This window comes from Arvicola amphibius, chromosome 4 (assembly GCF_903992535.2).
Source record: "Arvicola amphibius chromosome 4, mArvAmp1.2, whole genome shotgun sequence".
NCBI lineage: Eukaryota > Metazoa > Chordata > Mammalia > Rodentia > Cricetidae > Arvicola > Arvicola amphibius.
The window spans coordinates 59,156,161-59,177,554 of NC_052050.1; the positions used below are offsets into that span (position 1 = coordinate 59,156,161).

At 39.2% G+C, this 21,394-nt stretch overlaps 1 protein-coding gene across 3 annotated transcripts in view; it reads left to right on the plus strand.

Moving 5' to 3' along the window:
* The window catches only part of Ulk2 (unc-51 like autophagy activating kinase 2), a 77,915-nt gene that overhangs the window by 37,889 nt on the left and 18,632 nt on the right, over window positions 1-21,394 (plus strand). For 2 of the 3 annotated variants that reach the window (XM_038325933.1, XM_038325931.1), the window contains 7 exons: window positions 5,159-5,219; window positions 7,595-7,732; window positions 11,246-11,391; window positions 15,043-15,123; window positions 16,885-17,171; window positions 17,485-17,672; window positions 18,279-18,382. In XM_038325933.1, the coding sequence (XP_038181861.1) occupies window positions 5,159-5,219; window positions 7,595-7,732; window positions 11,246-11,391; window positions 15,043-15,123; window positions 16,885-17,171; window positions 17,485-17,672; window positions 18,279-18,382 (1,005 nt within the window). The remainder of the gene's footprint in view (window positions 1-5,158; window positions 5,220-7,594; window positions 7,733-11,245; window positions 11,392-15,042; window positions 15,124-16,884; window positions 17,172-17,484; window positions 17,673-18,278; window positions 18,383-21,394) is intronic. The other variant, XM_038325932.1, reaches the window with a different exon arrangement.

Consider the following 21,394-nt stretch of genomic DNA (forward strand, 5'->3'; position numbering starts at 1 on the left):
TAAGGAATTAGTTATTACTTCCTATGGTCTGTCACTCTGTCCAAACCTTACAAGGAATGTGACTTGTCCATAACCCATGGCTCCTTGTTTTGGTTTTTCTTCTCCAGTCCTTTCTGACTCTCAAACCAACCTCCACTATTTAGTCTGTGGAACACTTATGCTGTTTCATAGAACAAAGTGAAAGCGTTTGCTAATTCTACAGTAGAAAATAAAGCCAATTAAGATTTCGTTTGTTTTGTTTTTCAAGATAGGGTTTCTCTGTGTAGCCCTGGCTGTCCTGGAATTTGCTTTTGTAGACCAGGCTGGTCTCAAACTCAGAGATCTGACTGCCTCCGTCTGCCAAGTGCTATATAGTGAGACTATATAAATAAATACATAAATATGTATAAAAATTAAAAAAAACAACACACATAAGGAAGGAAGAAAGAAAGGAAGGAAGGAAAGAAGGAGAGAGAGAGAAGAAAAAAGAAAGTTGTGTCTTACCTCAGTGTCTCTACTGGGTTGCATTTCATTGGACTGTTTCCTTTGGGGAAGACTACTCTGACATGGTCTTCTGCCTAAAGAATATAATCCTGATAGTATTTTAGTGTATAATGAATGCCTGTAGTTTCGAGAGTTAGTGTAAAATTTTACTTAATAACTTACTTTGTCAGTCATTTGAGCTGTAGTGCTTTACCTTTAATTCTTCGTGGCATTCTGTAGTACAGGGACCAGTTTGATTCTGTCTCAAGTACTTATATCTAGTCTTGAACTTAGTTGTGGATGAGCATTGCTGCCTATAGTAAATTGGAGAAGACTTCTATATCTGCTTTTTCCTCTGTATATTTTAAAATAAATTCTGTGGTTATATTTAAGGGATAGGATATTTTTATAGTAAGAATACCTAGTAAAATGGTTATTATAATGAAACATAACCATATTCTCACAGTAACATCTTTTCCTCATTTATAATGACAGTTATAATCTGGTCATTTATCAAAAATTTAATATGCTATTATTTACTATGTTCTAACTTTAATTTTGTTTTTTTGTTTTTTTGTTTTTCAGACAGGGTTTCTCTGTGTAGCTCTGTCTGTCCTGGAACTAGCTTTGTAGACTAGACTGGCCTCAAACTCAGAGATCTGCTTGCCTCAGCCTCCCAGGTGCTGAATTAAAGCGTGTGCTGTGCTTTAAGTTTTTATTGCATTTATGTATGTGTATGTATTTGTGACAATTGGAGGACAACTTGCAGAACTCAGTTCTCTCCTTCTATGTGGGTCTTGGGGATTGAACTCAGGTCCTCAGCCTTGGTGGCAAGCGTCCTTACCAGCTGAGCCAACCTGCCAGCCTGTTTTTTTTTAAAACAGACTTTCATATAATCTGTCTTTAGTCCCACTTTGAAAGGTATATGTACCTGGTATTGCTGGTTATTTGAAGCCTTTTTAGGATTCTGTGATGTATAGTGATTTATAGATTTATAGATTTAGAATAGATTTACCATTCTATTTCCTTGGATCAAGTAGATGAAAAAGAGCCTAATCTTACCCATCATCTTTCTAATTTATTTTCTTCTCTTCCTCTCTTTCTCCCTTCCTCCCTCAGTTTCTTGTTCTTTTTCCCTTTTTTTGAGGCATATTTTCAAGAGGATTGTTCTACCTTCCTGAGTGTGTGTATGTGCATGTGTGTGTCGGGAGGTGGGTGGTAAATACAAGAATATGTATCCCGGCCAGCGGGATACGAACGGGGGTCCCTGATAAACCTAGTGGAGAGGAATGAAAGGAGACAAGAGACCCGAGAAATGACAGCAAGACAGGATTTCTGATCAAGCCGTCCAGTTTATTCCCTCTCAGAGGCTGTTATATAGCAAACAGGCAAAGGGGGGAAGGGAAGGGTGTCAGGAAACTCAGGTCTGCTGGTATTCAGGTCCGGAGACATCCCTAGCTGATAAGTAAATACTGAGGGTCTGTGATTGTTGACCAACCAAGGAAAATGCTAATAGGCTCCAGAGCCTGGTGCCTGCAGGTCTCTGCTAGGAGATAAGATGCCAGGTTGATTTCCTAGACCCTGCAGAGGGGATAGAGGTAAATATTTTTCTTACCTTGTGAGCTTAAGATGGCTGTAAACAAAATGCAGATCTCAAAATACAGGTCTTTGCTTCCAGCAAATATGGCACCAAAACCAGTCCTGACTTGAACATTTCTCTGGTAGTAAGCCTTTCTTGTCTCCTTGCCTGTGTAAGTACAGGTTCTTATTTGTCTCCTTCTGTCTTTGGGGTTTCAAAGTACTAGTGTGGGATCATAGTATAATATAAATAGGACTTAAATATAATTACTAAAAGCTATTGGAGATCTTTTTTGGAGTTTTTTGTCTTTAGGGATATACAAATTATCCAGACCTAAAGTCACTTGAAATACCTTCCCACTCTGTGGTTAAGTTACCAAGTTGATATGTACTTTTGGATTCTAGGGATTACTAATTTTTTTATTTAATTTTGTTTTATAATTACATAGTTTCAAACTCAAAACAAAAAACAAAGTATATTGCCAGGCGGTGGTGGTGCATGCCTTTAATCCCAGCACTTGGGAGTCAGAGGCAGGCAGATCTCTGTGAGTTTGAGGCCAACCTGGTCTACAAGAGCTAGTTTCAGGACAGGCCCCAGAGCTAAGGAGAGACCTTGTCTCGAAAATACAAAACAAACAAACAAAAAACAAAGTATATGTATGATACATATATATTTTTGTTTAGATTTTAGTTTTTAATTACTTGTATATGTGGGAGAAGGTTATGCACATGAATGCAGTGCCTGAGGAGGCCATCCCAGAGTATTAGGTCCCCTGGATCTAGTTTAACAGACAGTTGTAAGCTTCCTGATGTATGGGTGGGAACCAAGTTGGGTCCTCTGGAAGAATAGTAGATGTTCTTAATTGCTGAGCTGCCTTTCTAGGCTCGGGTGTCCATTCCTGCCTCTTCTCGTTTCCTTACGCACAGGGTCTGTTTGTGGCTTTAAGTGGGTACCCGTCTCGCTCCACTGCTCTTTGTCCACTGCCTCATTTAGTTTCTCTAGACCTCCTATCCCTACCTGACATTACTGCACTGCATTCTAGTTCTTTGACGTCTAGGTTATAAGTTCATCTGAGCTGAACCCAAAATGTGCCAAATAAATGCAGTGCTCAATTTCTTATCAGGATCATTCACAGGAATATTTGTAACTCTCCTTTCTTTTTGAGTACAGGTTATCAGCATGGTTTATTTAAGAAATATTTATTTGGTCAACTGTTATTCAATATCACATGGGATGACGTAGGATACTGTGATGAAGTATAGCAGTGTTAGGGCCTGAGTTCTGAACTGTGTGGAACTGATGATATAAAAGATAGATGAGAAGATGAAGATGGCCTATGGTGTCTGCTGCTGTATTCACAAGAACGTCTTATTCAACAAGCTTCAAAATCTCATAGAGGTGTTTTACAAGAGAATGGGCACTCCGGCATTCTGTTGAGCCATGCTTTGTTTTATAACCAGGTCTGGTATAATGCAATGTATATATTTTATGCAAAACTGTGTGGTAAAAGTCACTAAGCCATCAAGAGAATCTGTCTCAAAAAGCCAAGACTGTAGAAGCCAGCTCAGCATGGGGATGCATACCTGAGTCCCAGATACAACTGAAGGAAAGGCAGCACAGACCCGTGAGTCTGTGACTTTCAGATTGGTCTGAGCAACATGGTGAGACACATCTCAACAACACATAGTAACAACACACAACATACAGATATTACACCACACACAAACACACAAAATTACATAAGCCTAGGAAAGGAATAGTGAAGAAATACACAAACATAGCACAACATAAAAAAACTTTAACTCAAAAAAAGATCATGGGCTATGCTGGGTGGTGCCCAGCCACAGCCTAGAAATACCCGGATAGGACTGTCTTTCCCAGGCTTGCAGTTCAGATTCATCAGGAGAAATTAGTTCTTATAACTTTGAGTGGTGAATCTGTCAAAAACGTAAAGAAGACCGAGCCAGAAAGCCAAGCAGTGATGTCACATTCCCTTCATTCAAGCACTTGGGAAACAGAGAGAAGTGGTAAATTGAGGCCAACCTGAAGAACAAAACAAGCCGGGCGGTGGTGGCGCACGCCTTTAATCCTAGCACTCGGGAGGCAGAGGCAGGCGGATCTCTGTGAGTTCGAGACTAGCCTGGTCTACAAGAGCTAGTTCCAGGACAGGCTCCAAAACCACAGAGAAACCCTTTCTCAAAAAACAAAACAAAACAAAACAAAAAAAAAAAAAAAAACAAAAAAAAAACAAAACAGGATTTCTCTACATTTGCCGGGCGGTGGTGGCGCACGCCTTTAATCCCAGCACTCGGGAGGCAGAGGCAGGCGGATCTCTGTGAGTTCGAGACCAGCCTGGTCTACAGAACTAGTTCCAGGACAGGCTCCAAAGCCACAGAGAAACCCTGTCTCGAAAAACCAAAAAAAAAAAAAAAAAAAAGAAAAAAAAAAAAAACAAAAAAACAAAAAAAAAACGAAACAGAAAAGGTTGTAGGTAGCCGGGCGGTGGTGGTGCACGCCTTTAATCCCAGCACTCGGGAGGCAGAGGCAGGCGGATCTCTGTGAGTTCGAGGCCAGCCTGGTCTACAAGAGCTAGTTCCAGGACAGGCTCTAAAAAAAGCTGCAGAGAAACCCTGTCTCGAAAAACAAAAACAAAAACAAAAAAAAAAAAGAAAAAAAGGTTGTAGGTTTACTTATTGAAGGTCTACATAATGAGTTCATGGACATTCGCATGTAGAGAGATCATTCATCCAGAAACTAAAACAAATGACACCCCCCCCCAAAAAAATCCAACAAAAATATGGATAAGTTTGTGTTGTATTCAGATTATTTCTTTTTTTTAAAACTTATTTATTTTTTAATATTTATTTATTTATTATATATACAATATTCTGTGTGTATGCCTGCAGGCCAGAAGAGGGCACCAGACCCCATTACAGATGGTTGTGAGCCACCATGTGGTTGCTGTGAATTGAACTCAGGACCTTTGGAAGAGCAGGCAATGCTCTTAACCTCTAAGCCATCTCTCCAGCCCTTCAGATTATTTCTAAATCATCATGTTGGAAGAGATTTCCATTCTTTAAAGCATGTGATATAACAGAATTGACTCTTTCTCTTCAGATGATGTGCCAATGGGGACTGCTGCCAGACGTGCTTCAAATGAATTCTTCATGTGTGGAGGGTATGTTTATATATTTTACCAGAAGAGTTTTTGTATTTTGGGCCTGGGGAATGTGTTCAGTTGGTGGAATGCTTTTCTAGCTTGCACAGAGTCCTAGGTCCCACTGTGGGACCATGTAAATAAACACTATGGCATGGGACACTATTGTAATCCTAGCACTTGGGAGATGGAGGCAGGGTGATCAGAAGCTTACTTTTTTTTTTTGAAGATTTTATTTAATTATTTATTTATTTAGGCAGTATCCTGCCTGTAGGCCAAAAGAGGGCACCAGATCTCATTATAGGTGGTTGTGAGCCACCACGTGGTTGCTGGGAATTGAACTCAGGACCTATGGAAGAGCAGTCAGTGCTCTTAACCACTGAGCCATCTCTCCAGCCCTAGAAGTTCACATTTTAATTTAAGAAATATTTTTCATATTTTGTTATTTTTGTGACTTTATTAAATTTTGTTCTTGATTTACTTTTTGCTTCAGAATTTACACATGTATACATTTATGTGTTTAACATGCATACATACTATTTTGGGTTTTTTTTTTTGTTTTCGTTCTATTCATTTGTTTTGAGTATGGGGGTTGAACCTAGCACCTCAGACATGCTACCTAAGCATTCCTATTGAATTGTGTACCCAACCCATTACCTTTTTTTTCTTATTTTGTGATAGCATTTTGCTAAATTGCCTAGGCTGACCTTGAACTCACAGAAGCCCAAGATGACCTTGAATTTGCAGTTCTCCTGTCTTAGTCTCTTGAACAGGCTTGCACTACTAGGAAAAGCTTACAATTTATTTTTTAAAAGAAAAAAATAATACTTTTACTTTATGTCAGGAACCAACCTCGACAAAAAATACCTCTTGCCAGGATAGAGGCATAGGGATTTAGAAATATAATAAAGAATATGAAGACGCAGCCCGGGCTGTGGTGGTGCATGCCTTTAATCCCAGCACTCGGGAGGCAGAGGCAGGTGGATCTCTGTGAGTTCGAGGCCAGCCTGGTCTGCAAGAGCTAGTTCCAGGACAGGCACCAAAAAACTACAGAGAAACCCTGTCTCAAAAATCCAAAATAAATAAATTAATTAATAAGAAGAATATGAAGATGCAAATGAAAATAATAAAACAGAGAAACATATAGGATTATATCAGGAGGGAATTCCAGTGAGTACTGAAAATTCACCTGTGTTTAATTTCCAACTGCTTAAAATACCCCTGAACCCAAAAGGTAGGACAAAAAACTACATTAACACGATATAGGGAAATGAACATACCAATTGAAGGTTGCGGGCTACATCCATAGTTAAACATTGTGTTGCTAGAACAAGTCACCCTCACACTAAAACATTCTGTAAGCAAACCACTGCCTGTTTGGAATCCAAAGTTATCTCCTTAAGGGAACTGGTACTTAGTTGGATTCTCAGACTTTTGTTTGAGGTAGAAACATATCTACTTCTCTATTCCTGAAATTCAAGGTCTGGCTATTCACCACACCTCTTAAGGATAACCTTGAGAGAGAACTCTGTGTTCGAAGTCTAGGTGGGACCTTTATTTGAAGTAACATAATAACTTTGAAGGACTAGAGGTAAGTTCGAACTCTCGGACCTTTGATCAATGTGGAAATAGGCTCACATTTTCAGGCCTCCACAACTTTGTGTTTATGTGTGTATTTGCAGTGCTGGAGATTAAATGTGGAGTCTTGCACATGCTAGGCAAATTCTGTGCCCCTGAGCTGTATTCCTAGCTTGTTTTCTGGGTTTTATTTCAAGACAGTTTCTGCTTTACCCAGGCAGACCTTGAACTAGAAACCTTGTCTCAGTTTCCTAAGTAGCTAGGATTACCGGTCTGTGTCACTAAACCCATTAAAACAAATTTCAATTATGATAACAAATCCATAAATTCTATTCTTAATTATGTCAAAGCTTATAGTGCAGTAAGTTGAATATATTCTCCTTGTTATGCAGCCTGATTAGCCCTGGTGCTCAGTACAGTGACAGGTATTGCAGCTGATTTCCCCCATTTCCTGGGAGTTTACCTCTTTCTCCCCCCCACCCCACCCTTTTTTTTCCAAGACAGGGTTTCTCTGTGTAGCCCTGGCAGTCCTGGAACTTGTAGACCAGGCTGGCCTCAAACTCACAGAGATCCACCTGCCTCTGCCTCCTGAGTACTGGGATTAAAGGCGTGCACCACCACCACCAGGCTATCAGGAGTGTAGGAGTGTTCTTGACAGATATGAGTTCTGGCTACATATGTTTTTTTAAACAGGATATTGTTTATTCACATTTAAAAGTGATCACTTAGCTTTCTAGAATTTTCTCTAAATATAGCTAATAGGTCAACTGAAAGAAAATTAGTCTGACTACTATTTCTTTCTTAAATTATGGTGGCAGGCAGTATCAACCTACTGTGTCACCTCACAGTGAAACAGCCCCAATTCCAGTTCCTACTCAAGTAAGGAATTATCAGCGCATAGAGCAGAATCTTATATCCACTGCCAGCTCTGGCACAAATCCACATGGTTCTCCAAGGTAAGCCAGTGTCTTTTTTCTTTTTATTTTTTAATAGGTTTTGTTGTTGTTATTGATACTCAAAGTTTATTTGTGTTTAACATTACACACATGTATTTGTTAAGAATATAATTACTGAGAAAGAACTTGGGCTGGTAATGTATCTCAGTTACAGAATGTTTACCCACCACCATGCACAATTCAATCCTTCATTCAATCCCAAACACTGTATAAACTAGGCAAGATGGTGCATTCCTGTAAACCTAGCCCTTGAGAGGTGAAAGCAGATCAGAAATTCAAATCTGTCCTAACTATAGTAATTTCAATGCCATCCCAAGCTATATGGGCTCTTGTCTCAAAACACAAAACCATAGACAACAATGAGGGCCCTAAGAGAGAGACATACATGGATCTAATCTACATGAGAAGTAGAAAAAGACAATATCTCCTGAGTAAATTGGGAGCATGGGACCATAGGAAAGGGTTGAAGGGGAGGGGAGAGGCAGGGAGGGGAGCAGAGAAAAATGTAGAGCTCAATAAAATCAATTTAAAAATTTTTTAAAAAACCCACAAAACGAACAACAACAAAAAAACAGCCAGTTTTGGTGGCACACACCCTTTAACTCTGGGGGAAAAAAGAGGCAAATGGAACTCTTGAGTTCAAGGCCAGCCTGGGCTGCATATTAGGCTCCAGGCCAGCCAGAGCTACACAGTGAGACCCTATCTCAAAATAAAACCAGAAAAAAAGAAAGAACTTGTTTAATAAATAGTATTTCTGGTGTGTTGGCTCATGACTGTAATCCCATCACTTGAGAGACCAAAGCAGGAAGATTGACAATTTGAGGCTACTCTGGGGTACAGTGAATCTCTCTGTCTCAAAAGAGAAAATAAGGAAAAAGACTTTCAGTTTCAGCCAATTTTTTATATGTCTTGTGTACTTGTTCTACATCTGATACCACACACACACACCCCAAGGTAATAGTAAAAAGACTAACTCCACATAAAATAATAAAATATTCCATAGTGACAGATGTCACTAAATTTCTAGAAAACAAAGATGATGGAAGAATTCTACTTCCTCACAGCAGAACTGTGCATGTAATCAGGATTCTGACAACAGAAATCATTGCACCCAATGGAGGCCTAAATCTCAGAGAAATCAGGTTAGCATGGAAGGAGGAGATAACACTGCAATTCTGGTAACTTGTTATTAATGTATGTGTACATAGTCAAATACATATTCTCCATAAACAGTCTTTGTATATGACATAGCTTATTGTTACAATACCAAAAGGTGAGAAATAAGCTGTGTCCACCAGTGTTTCCATGCTGATTTTTGTAGTCCATCTATGACAATAGAAAGCTATGCACATTCTATTCCAAATGAGTAAGGAAGCTAAGTCTGACACAACAAAGTTTACAAGTTATAATATAAAATGAAAAAAGTGTGATTTTTTTTTAGTCAGGCAATGATGGTACAGTCCCTTAATCCCAGCAATCAGGAGGCAGAGGCAATCAGATCTCTGTGAGTTCAAGGCCGGCCTGGTCTACAAAGTGAGTTTCAGAACAGTCAGGGCTGTTAACACAAAGAAACCCTGTCTCCAAAATCAAAGAGTGTTGTTTTTAGATCTCTTCATAGAGCTCATAGTCAAAACTGCTTAATAATAAGCCTAAAATATAGTTTGCTTTTCTCAGTGTGTTGATATATGCATTAATGGTGAAGAAAGCAAAAATGAACAAAACTGCTTATATCCTAACATGAATAAGGTAATGACTTATAAGTGTACTGTTAGTCTTTGTGATCCTTACAAACACATATGAAGAATATCCTCAACAACTCAGCAAAAGCTAGTCTTTGAAAAATCACAACCCTAGGATTAGTAGGCTACCCAGTATGCTAATAAAGCACATTTGTAGTATATTAGATACTTACTTGCCTTAGGTTAAACACTGCATGATTGGACTGCCAGATAAACTAGCCCCCTTTTCACTGAGCACTCTTTATTTTAAAGAATGACAAACTATGGTATGGGAGTAGAGCAGCCATTTTGTCAGAAATGAACTAAGTTTTTCTACTTGGAAGAAAACAATGAGGATTAAAACAATAATGAGTTTTCAAACAAAACCAGACCTCTGGAAAACATACTCACCACTATAATGCTAACAGGTATTATTAGTTTTTGCTCTGATATTTCTGTATTATTGATGGTGACATTTTTTTAGATTTATTTTATTTTATGCGTGTGAATGTTATGCCTACATGTATGCTTGTGCCCCACTTATGAGCCTAGATATCCTTAGAGGTCAGGCTAGAGTGAAGGTGTTGGATCCCCTAGAACTGGAGTTACAGATGGTTGTGAGCTACCATGTGGGTGCTTATACTTGAACTCCTGTCCTCAGCAAGAGCAAACAATGCACTAAACCACTGAGCTATCTTTTCAGCTCCATAGCGTGACATTTTGGTACGAATGTGGCCCTTTGTTGTGTAATTGTCAATATTTGGGTTATCTGCATAGTCAGTGAAACTATGTTGTCCAAATTGTTTTAAAAATGGTGCACAAATTTATTCAAAGAGCCAATACTTTTCAGAAGAATGAACTTTAATGTTAGAGCACAATATTCATGGATAGTTTCATGTTGTGGTTAACTCTTTAGATATCACTGCTTGCTTAGTATCAAAGAAGAGTATCACTGTTGTCTTGAAAAGGCTACCAAAATATTTTTGCTTTTCTAGGACATACCTGTGTAAATTTGTCTTCTTCATATACTTCACCCAAAATAACATAGTGAATAACAACTTGATTGCAGAAACAATTATAAAAATTCAAATGTCTCCTATTAAGCAGGGTATTAGAGATTTTTCAAAAGTGTAAAATACCATACTTCCCTTTAAAATACTTTCTTGGAAAATATATTTACCTTTTGTAATCTCAGGTTAAACATAATACGTTCATTATTTTTTAATTTAAAAAATGTGTTTATATATAATAAGTAACAATCTATAGAAGTTAATAAAAGCTGTCTGGAAACTAAGTAGTTTTTCAGAGGATAAAAGAAACTGGACCTGAGTCAGATTGACAGTGGTTAGTATGTCACGTATTACTCAGTGGTTAAAAGCTGATAGTGATGTTATGAATTCAGGGCATTAGTGAACTCTGGAAGGATACACCAGAGACTAAGAATAGTGGAGAAGCATGAAGGATTAAGAGGAAGAATAGAGTGGAAACTATCATTTTACTACTACTTTTTTTTTTTTTCCGGAGACCAGATCTTGTCACGTAGTCCTGAAACTCTCTATGTAGACCAGGCTGTCATGGAACTCATTCCACCTGCCACAGCCTCCCAAGTTTTAGAATTAAAGGCATATGCCATCACACCTGGCTCATTTTACATTTTTTATTTTTGTTTCTTGTAACCATTATGTGTTACATGTTTAAAAACTATTCTACATGGAGTGCTGTTGGGAGTTGTCAGAAATAAAGTTCTGTTCTGGGTCCTATCAGATGGGAAATAATTCTCTTTTTTTCTTTTCAGATCTGCAGTGGTACGAAGGTCTAACACCAGCCCTATGGGCTTCCTCCGGGTCGGGTCCTGCTCTCCTGTACCAGCAGACACAGTGCAGACAGGAGGACGAAGACTCTCGACTGGCTCTTCCAGGCCTTACTCACCATCCCCTTTGGGTGAGGAAAATTGAATGCAATCATCTTTAAGCTGATTTTCCCTGTAACAAATTGGATAGTGCAAACTCTCAAGGAGTACAGAGTCATGATAACAGTGCTTTTAAGCTGATTATAGGACATACTCTAACCTTTGTACTGTATCCTACTCCTGACTTCATCTTAAAAATCTCTGTATTGGCCAGACAGTATGATGCAAACCTTTAATTCCAGCACTCAGGAGGCAGAGGCAGGTTGATTTTTGTGACTTTGAAGTCAACCTGGTGGACAGAGTGAGTCCCAGGACAGCCAATGCTATACAGTGAAACTCTGTCCTGAAAAATCAAAATAAATAAATAGATAAATAATATAAGTAAGTAAATAAACAAACAGTCTCTGCATTGGAACCTGGGGGATGGCTCAACAGTTAAAGTGCTTGTCAGGTGAGCCTGAGTACTGGAGTTCAGATCCCCAGAACCCACAAAAATGCTGGGTAGTTTTGGTGACCTACCTGTAATCCCAGCCTTGGAAAGCAGACAAAGGAAATTCCCCCCTGCTTCTCCCTAGCAAGCAGGTAATTTCTGGATCTGATTGAGAGACTGTGCCTCAAAGAATAAGGAGGAAGAGTGACCAAGAGAGACACACGGAGAAGAGAAAAAAATCTCTATGATCGGTATGATGACAGTTGGAAAATATAAATTTATCTTTTATATCAAAAGGATCCTCATCTTCTGGTTAGCCTAAGCCATGGATTAAATTATATCAAATGTTTCCCGATTTAACACTAAAATGAGCAAAAACTAGTTAAAATACAATCCTGGATCACATTCACCAAAAGCTTTCTGGCTCAGAGTGGTAATATGTCAGCAGCTTTGTTATAGATCCTTCTACTTTTCCTTGGTGGTTGTTTAAGAAAGCCTAAAAGAGAGGAAATACCAGAAACTACAGCGAACATAAAGATAAACTACATTTTAAGTGAAATTAAGAAACACATTTCTGAGGCCGGGCGTAGTAGCGCACGCCTTTAATTCCAGCACTCAGGAGGCAGAGGCAGGTGGATCTCTGTGAGTTTGAGGCCAGCCTGGTCTACAAGAGCTAGTTCCAGGATAGGCTCTAAAACTGCAGTGAAACCCTGTCTCAAAACAAGAAAAAAGAAAGAAAGAAACACATTTCTGAAGTCAGAATACGTAAGGGAGGCCAAAGCACCTAGGTCTGTAATATCTCCTGCATAGAGTACCAGGATGGTATGTGGTCATCTGTAGTCAGAATCCAGATACTCACTGACACTGTGTTTTTAAGTTTAGGGACTGAGAAGATGGCTCAGTGGGTAAAGTGCTTTTCATGTAAGCATGAAGGTCTGAATTTGAATCTGAATCCATGTAAAAGCAGTGTGCATCTGTAACCACAGCCCTAGGGGAAGGCAGGGCAAGTTGTCCAGGCAGTGAGCCCCAGGTTCAATAAGAGACCATGTCTCAAAAAGCAAGGAAAAAAGTATTAGAAGACAGCCAGCATTAACCTTTGGCATCCACATTCATGCACCACACAAAACAAAAAAAATTTAAGAGCCTCATCATCCATTCTGTTTTTAGCTAAAAAAAATTCAAATCTTGGCCTCGTTTCACCCTTACAGGTGCCACTAGAACATGCTATGGTCTGCAAAGACAATATCCAAACTTTACCTTTTTTTAAATTGATATTTATTGAGCTCTACATTTTTTCCTGCTCCCCTCCCTGCCTCTTCTCTCCCCTCTTCAACCCTCCCCCAAGGTCCCCATGATCCCAATTTACTCAGAAGATCTTGTCTTGTTATACTTTCTACTTCCCATGTAGATTAGATCTATGTAAGTCTCTGTTAGTGTCCATATTGTTGTCTAGGTTCTCTGGGATTGTGGTTTGTAGGCTGGCTTTCTTTGCTTTATGTTTAAAAACCACCTATGAGTGAGTACATGTGGTAATTGTCTTTCTGTGTCTGGATTACCTCATTCAAAATAATGCCTTCTAGCTCCATCCATTTTCCTGCAAAATTCAAGCTGTTGTTATTTTTTTCTGCTGTGTAGTACTCCATAGTGTAAATGTACCACATTTTCCTTATCCATTCTTCAATTGAGGGGCATTTAGGTTGTTTCCAGGTTCTGGCTATTATAAACAAAGCTGCTATGAACATAGTTGAGCATATATCCTGTGGCACGATTGAGCATCCTTTGACTATATACCCAAAAGTGGTCTTGAGGAAGGTTGTTTCCTAATTTTCTGAGAAATCGCCATACTGACATCCAAAGGAGTTGTACCAGCTTGCATTCCCACCAGCAATGCAGAAGTGTTCCCTTTTCCCCACAGCCTCTCCAGCATAAGTTGTCATCAGTGTTTTTGATCTTGGCTATTTTTTCAGGTGTAAGATTGAATCTCAGAGTTGTTTTGATTTGCATTTCTCTGATGACTAAGGATGTTGAACATTTCCTTAAGTGTCTTTCAGCCATTTTAGATTCCTCTGTTGAGAGTTCTCTGTTTCCATTTTTTTTTTAATTTTTATTGGATTATGTGATCTTTTGGTGTCCAATTTCTTGAGTTCTTCGTGTATTTTGGAGATCAGACCTCTGTCTGATGTGGGGTTAGTGAAGATATTTTCCCATTCTGTAGGCTGTCGTTTTTTCTTTTTGACCATGTCCTTTTTCTTTACAGAAGCTTTTCAGTTTCAGGAGGTCCCATTTATTAATTGTTTCTTTCAGTGTCTGTGCTGCTGGGGTTATATTTAGGAAGTGGTTCCCTGTGCCACCAAACCTTACCTTTAAAGCTGAAAGAAATGGCTCAGAGGTTAAGAGCACTGGCTGCTCTTCCAGAGGTCCTGAGGTCAATTCCAAGCTCCACATGGTGGCTTACAACCATCTGTAATGAGATCTGGCACCCTCTTCTGGCCTGCAGGCATACGTGCAGACAGAGCACTGTATACATAATAAATAAACTGGAAAAAAAAGCTGAAAGCACTCATTGCCTTACAACTTGGACAGAGCCCATTCCTGTTATAAACGTCTTATGTCTGTGTAAACACCCTGAAACTTCTTGCTCCTGGAAGTTTGTGTTCATAGTAAGATAGATGAAAAGAAGGTATTATATATCCAGTAGATTGCTTGGAGAACCACCTGTAAAGGCTAAGGGGAGGGTCAAGAGGAAGCAGTGAAGACTTTAGACCAAAGTACAGATTTGACATCTGGGAGAGGAAGAAAAAAAATCAGGAAAGAAGAGTCTCAGACTATAGCAAAGCCTAAAAAGTTTTGTCCAGACTACAAGAATAGCCCTGAAGCACTGAGCTGTCAGATGAATTTCCATGACCTACTCAACAGACCTAAATGTCAGGAACCTGACCTCAGCACCAGTGTGATGTGTAAGGACTGAGCTGGAGCCTGCAACCCCACAAGCCCCACATTTATCCAAATTCTGTACTTACGCTATGACGACCTACCTGTTGGGGGCATTTATTTGTTTTATGGTTATATAATACTTTTAAAATCTTACCCTTCCTGACACCTATTAGATATATTAAACATTGATTAGATATATTAAATCTTTTACAGTTAGAATTATGTAAACTACTACAGATTAAGCAGTTTGTGTATGTATTGCCCATTTCTGTCCTTTATTGCTTAAAATGAAATTTCTTCTTCTTTGTTTCATTTCTAGTTGGTACCATTCCTGAACAGTTTAGTCAGTGCTGTTGTGGGCATCCTCAGGGCCATGAAGCCAGGAGTAGACACTCCTCAGGTAGGAAAATATATTTATTATGAGTCAATTTGAGTTATATTTTCCAGTCTTATTAAAAAAACAGAATTGCTATGATATATTCCTTATCCTATACTGTTTTTTTTAGAATTTTTGTCTATTGTTTCTAATGTGTCATATGTCTAATATCTCCTTGTGATCATAAGATTTCTTTATAATTAACCTTAAGAAACTAAGGTGCTGGGTATGTAGCTCAGTTGGTAAAGTATTTGCCTAGCATGTACAAAACCTTAGGTTCTGTCTTCAGTACCATATAAAACCACGCCTGTAATCCCAGAACTCTGAATTATTAGAAGTTCAAGAACATCCTCAGTTAAATAGCAAGTTAGAGGCCAGCATGTTGTATTAAAACTGTATCAAAAAAAGAAAGAAGGAGGAAAGAAGAAACTTTAAAAAATATATGTGTGCGTGTTTCTATTGTTGTATTAGATAATGCATATTCCTAGAAAGGTACATGTAAATCACACTTTTATAAGTCACATTTACTATGTGAACATGTAATGAGTAGAATAATTAAAGAAATCACATATTATTAAAATTTTCACTCATTTTGTTTAATTTTTTAATTTTTTAAAGGAACATTTAAATAAATTTCCCTGATCGTGACATTTACTTTTCTACTTATTTAAGTTTATTTTTATAAAAAAAAAAATAGAATAATAAGGGCTGGAGAGGGGTCTCTGGTTTAGAGCACTGTCTGCTCCTCCAGTAGTCCTGAGTTAGAATCTGATGCCCTCTTCTGGCATGAAGGTGTATATGCAGATAGAGCACTCATACATAAAATATATAAATTTTTTTTAAGTAATGTTCTTAATAAATGTCAGGTTTGGAATGAGATCAAGCAGGAATGGTAAGTAACAAAGCTATATAATTACTTTTGTTTATTTGTTTATTTATTTATTTTTCGAGACAGGGTTTCTTTGTAGCTTTGGAGCCTGTCCTGGAACTAGCACTTGTAGACCAGGCTGGCTTCGAACTCAAAGAAATCTGCCTGCCTCTGCCTCCTGAGTGCTAGGATTAAAGGCATTTGCCACCACCTCCCGGCTGTTTATTTGGTTTTTGTTGTTGTTGTTGTTTTATTTTTTTAAAAACAGGGTTTCTCTATTTAGTGCAGGCTGTCTTGGAATTCTCACTATGTAGAGTAGGCTGACCTCGAACTCACAGAGACCTACCTGCCTCTAGAGTACTAGGATTAAAAGCATGCACCACCATGCTTTTAATAAAAATTGATATTTTTTATGTTGTTATAATTATTGGAGGTTTTGTTATTTAATTGGGTTTTTTGTTTACTTGTTTGAGACAGGGTCTTGTTGTATAGTACCAAGCTGGCTTTAAGCTTGAGATCCTCCTACATTAGCCTCTTGACTATGGGATTACAAATGTGTACCACCAAACCTGGTTTTGGTGTCAGATTGGATACTGGGGATACTTACATACTCTTAATGTTAGTAGTAATAATTTGGTTTGCAAGAAACTCCAGAGAGTGTCTTAGTGGAACTTAAGTATTAGTGATCTTCGCTGGACAACATGATTTATGTGGAAAAGGGATACCTAGTCTCCTAGGTGTATGTCTCAATCAGCATGGAAGGCAAGGGCCCACACCTGAGGTTGTTCTCTGGCCTCCACGTGCACTCCTTGAGACACTCACTGTCCTTGGACACACGTAGATTGCCTTTTTCAGTTCCTGTGTTTTATCTGTGCACTTCTCTGTGGGTTTTAATGTTGCCTTCATTTTGTTGATAGGTTCTCCAGTGCCACAGACCCAGTCACCACAGTCACTCTTGCTGGGTGCTAGACTACAGAGCGCCCCCACCCTCACTGATATCTATCAGAGCAAGCAGAAGCTCAGAAAGCAGCACTCCGACCCCGTGTGTCCATCGCATGCAGGAGCTGGGTATAGTTACTCACCTCAGCCTAGTCGGCCTGGCAGCCTTGGAACCTCTCCCACCAAGCACATGGGGTCCTCTCCACGGAGTTCTGACTGGTTCTTTAAAACTCCTTTACCAACAATCATTGGTTCTCCTACTAAGGTGTGTTTCTTAAGCCCTTTTATATTTATGAACTGGTACCTTATAAAAGGATACATCATAAGAATAGTTATAATTGTAGTGAACAGTTACTGGGTTGAGTGTTTTCCTTTCAGAAAAGGCAGTTGGGCCTTAAAGAGCTTAAAGGAACAACCCATATTATAAACATCATATAAAACATCACTCATAAATACAAAGCCAGTATTTGAATCTACATTTGTGTCCCAAATCTATACTCATGACGAGTGTACCGTATATCCTGCTTGTTCTGAACATTTTGTACATCATATTAACTAGCTTTTATATGTTTCTTTAGACTACAGCTCCTTTCAAAATCCCTAAAACACAAGCGTCTTCTAACCTCTTAGCCTTGGTTACTCGTCATGGGCCTGTTGAAAGCCAGTCCAAAGATGGAAATGACCCTCGTGCATGTACCCATTGCCTCTTAGTCCAAGGAAGTGAGAGGCAACGATCTGAGCTGCAGAGCAAGACAGTATTTGGCAGGTAAAAGACTAATGAAAACTAATCTATAAATCAGTGTATTCTGTTGTAAAAGCAATAAGATACATTAGTAGGTGGTTTATGCCATGTGATTAATAATATGTACCATATACATTTGGAATTAGTTGGGGAGAAAGGGTTTATTTGGCTTACACTTCCATATTACTGTCCATCACTGAAGAAAGGACAGGAACTCAAACAGGGCAGAATCCTAGAGGCAGGAGCTGATGCAGAGGCCATAGAGGGTGCTGCTTACTGGCTTATTCCCCATGGCTTGCTCAGCCTGCTTTCTTATAGAACCCAGGACCACCAGCATAGGGATAGCCACACCCACCATGTGCTGATATTTACCCCCATTGATCACTAATTGAGAAAATCCCCTACAGCTGGATCTCATGGAAGCATTTCCTCAAATGGGGCTCCTTTCTGTCTGATGACTCTAGCTTATATCAGGTTGATACCCAAACCAGCCACTACAGAGCTCTTCCTGAGTTTCTTGAGTAAACCATTTCTTTTATTTTTGTTAGAGAAGTCAGTCTATATGCTGAAGTATTCTTTATCAGTTTTTAAAAGGTGCTTTCCTATTATTCACATCACTGTTCTTTTTAGATCTGTCAGTACTGGGAAGTTATCAGACCAGCAAGTAAAGGTGCCATTAGGTGGACACCAGGGCAGCACAGATAGTTTAAATACAGAACGACCTATGGATATAGGTAAGAAAATGTTCTTAACTTGTCAACAGGTAATTTGTTAGCATATGCGTAATTTATTACTTTATAATAAACTGTCACAAGCTTGATGGCTTAAAACAACACAAATACATATTTTTATATAGTTGTAGAGGTCATTCTTTCATCTCATTTTCCTTCTCAGTACCCATCCAAACAAATCTTACTCAGTAGCTTGATGAGCAATACTCTTATGATTGGAAGATTTGTGACCAAAATGTTATTGTTGGTAGGATTGTCCTGGCTGAAGTTAGCCTAAACACAGTACTCTCAAACCTTTTTTGTTTTTTTAAATAGCAGCCGAATCCCAGAAAGATCCAGTTACTAAGGCCCCTAGACCTTTCAGAGTTGCTCCAGGGTTTATATATATTGACCACTCCTTTTGAGATTATCTGAACTGTTTATCCAAAAATAAGAAAAAAAAAAACCACCAGCGAGATTTCATATCCTTACCCCAGGGTTGTCTGCAATTAAAATTTCTGGAATGTATTCTAGGCATCCCTAAGTATTATATATACCCACATCTTGCAGTCTATCATAATCTTGTTTTCTCTAGGTTTTTTTGTTTGGGTTTTGTTTTGATTCTTTGAGACAGGGTCTCTTTTCATAGTCCTGGTTGTCCTGAAACTCACTACATAGATGATGCTGGCCTAGAACTTAGAGATCCACTTGGCCTTTGTCTCCTGGATGTACTAGAATTAAAGGCATGTGCCACCATGCCCAGCTATCATGCCCAGCTCTCTATTGTATTTATTACATTCTAAAAAGTATCTGGGTTGGGCTGGTGAGATGGCTCAGTGATTATTAAGAATACTGACTACTCTTCCCGAGGACCCGGGTTCCCTGCCCAGCACCCACATGGCAGCTCACAACTGTCTGAAAATCCAGTTCCAGGGAATCTGACACCTTCACATCAATGCACATAAATTTAAATAAACCATAAAAAATTTTAAAAAGTATCTGGGCAACAAATTACCTCATTGGATTTGTTCTCTAGTCTGAAGAGAACAACTCCTAAGGACCATAGGCGTTAATATGTCACTTCATTCTGATTTTTTTATACGGTTTCTGAAGAGAAGGACTGTGGAATCTCAATAGTTGTTAATGTTGTCTTTTTCTTTTTAACTTAAGAATGTCTTTGGTGGGGGCTGGAGAGATGGCTCAGTGGTTAAGAGCATTGCCTGCTCTTTCAAAGGTCCTGAGTTCAATTCCCAGCAACCACATGGTGGCTCACAACCATCTATAATGAGGTCTGGTGCCCTCTTCTGGCCTGCAGGAATACATGTAGACAAAATATTGTATACATAATAAATAATAAAATATTTTTTTAAAAAAAAGAATGTCTTTGGTGCTAGAACATGTCCTGTGTACATGTATAAAGTTGGATATTGATTTTTTTTTTGAGACAGACTGTCACTGTGCAACCCTGCCAGGCCTTGAACTTAATAGATAGGCCAGACTGGCCTCAAACTTATTATTCTCTGGCCTCTGCCTCTAGAGTTTTGGGATGGCATGTGTGCCACTACACTCTGCCCTTGTTCCATCTTTACTGCTTTCTTGTGATCAGTTTCATGTCACATTTTGATTCCCTTAATGGTGTTTTTTAACTGTTTAGTTTTTAACGATTGCCTTAGGACTTACCATATATTTTCACCATCAACTTGAAATTTACACTAACTTGATTCTAGTAACATATAGAAATATTACTCCTCTCAGGGATTGTACGAGCAAGGGGGGTGGGTCAAGTGTAGAAGGAAGCGGCGGGCTGTGTCCTGCCACCCGGCTAGCTTTACCCAAAATAATTACACGGAAACTGTATTCATTTAAATACTGCCTCACCCATAGTTTCAGCCTCTTATTGTCTAATTCTCACATCTTCCTTTAACCCGTATTTAGTAATCTGTGTAGCACCACGAGGTGTGGCTTACCAGGAGAGATCTTAACCTGCGTCCATCTCGGAGAGGAGAAGCATGGAGACTGCCTGAAGCGTCTCCCCTCTCTTTCCCAGAATTCTGTTCTGTCTACTCCACCTACCTAATTTTCTGTCTCTTAAAGGGCCAAGGCAGTTTTCTTTATTAATTAACCAATGAAAGTAACATAGACAGATAACTCTCCTCCATCAGTCAAGAGTATGATCAGGAGCTTATGGACGCAGTACCAACAGCTAGGGAGCCTATGGGACCAACCTAGTCCTTCTGCATGTGGATAACAATTATGTAACTTGGCCTGTTTGTGGGGGTCCCCAGCAGTAGGACCAGGATCTGTTCCTGGTGCATGAGCTGGCTTTTTGGAATCTATTCCCCATGCAGGGATATCTCACCCAGCCTTGATGCAGGGGATGGAGCGTAGTCCTGCCTCAATGTGATATGAAATGCTTGACATGTTGACTCCTGTGGGAGGCCTGCCCCTTTCTGAATATAGAAGGAGTGGATGGGGGATAGATGGGAGGTAGGGGGAGGCAGTGGGAAGAGAGGAAGGAAGGATAACTGTGGTTGGTATGTAAAATAAATGAAAAAATTAATAAAAAATTACTCCTCTTAAGTACTAATTTCCATTTCCTTTCTTAGTGCTACCATTGTTACTCTACACATATAAGAAAATGTGATACTTTAAAAAATATTTATTAATTATGTATACAATATTCTGTCTGTATGTATACCTGCAGGCCAGAAGAGGGCACCAGACCCCATTACAGATGGTTGTGAGCCACCATGTGGTTGCTGGGAATTGAACTCAGGACCTTTGGAAGAGCAGGCAATGCTCTTAACCTCTGAGCCATCTCTCCAGCCCCCAATGTGATACTTTTTTAGATTTTATTTTTATGAATATGAGTGTTTGCTTGTGTGTATGTATGTGTACCACCTTTGCCAGGTGCCTGTAGAGGCCAGAAGAATGTGTTAGAGCCTCTGGAACCAGACTTACAACCACCTGTAACTCCAGCTTCAAGGTATTTTCTGACCTTCTGGGGCTCTTGTCATGTGCACAGACAGATATACA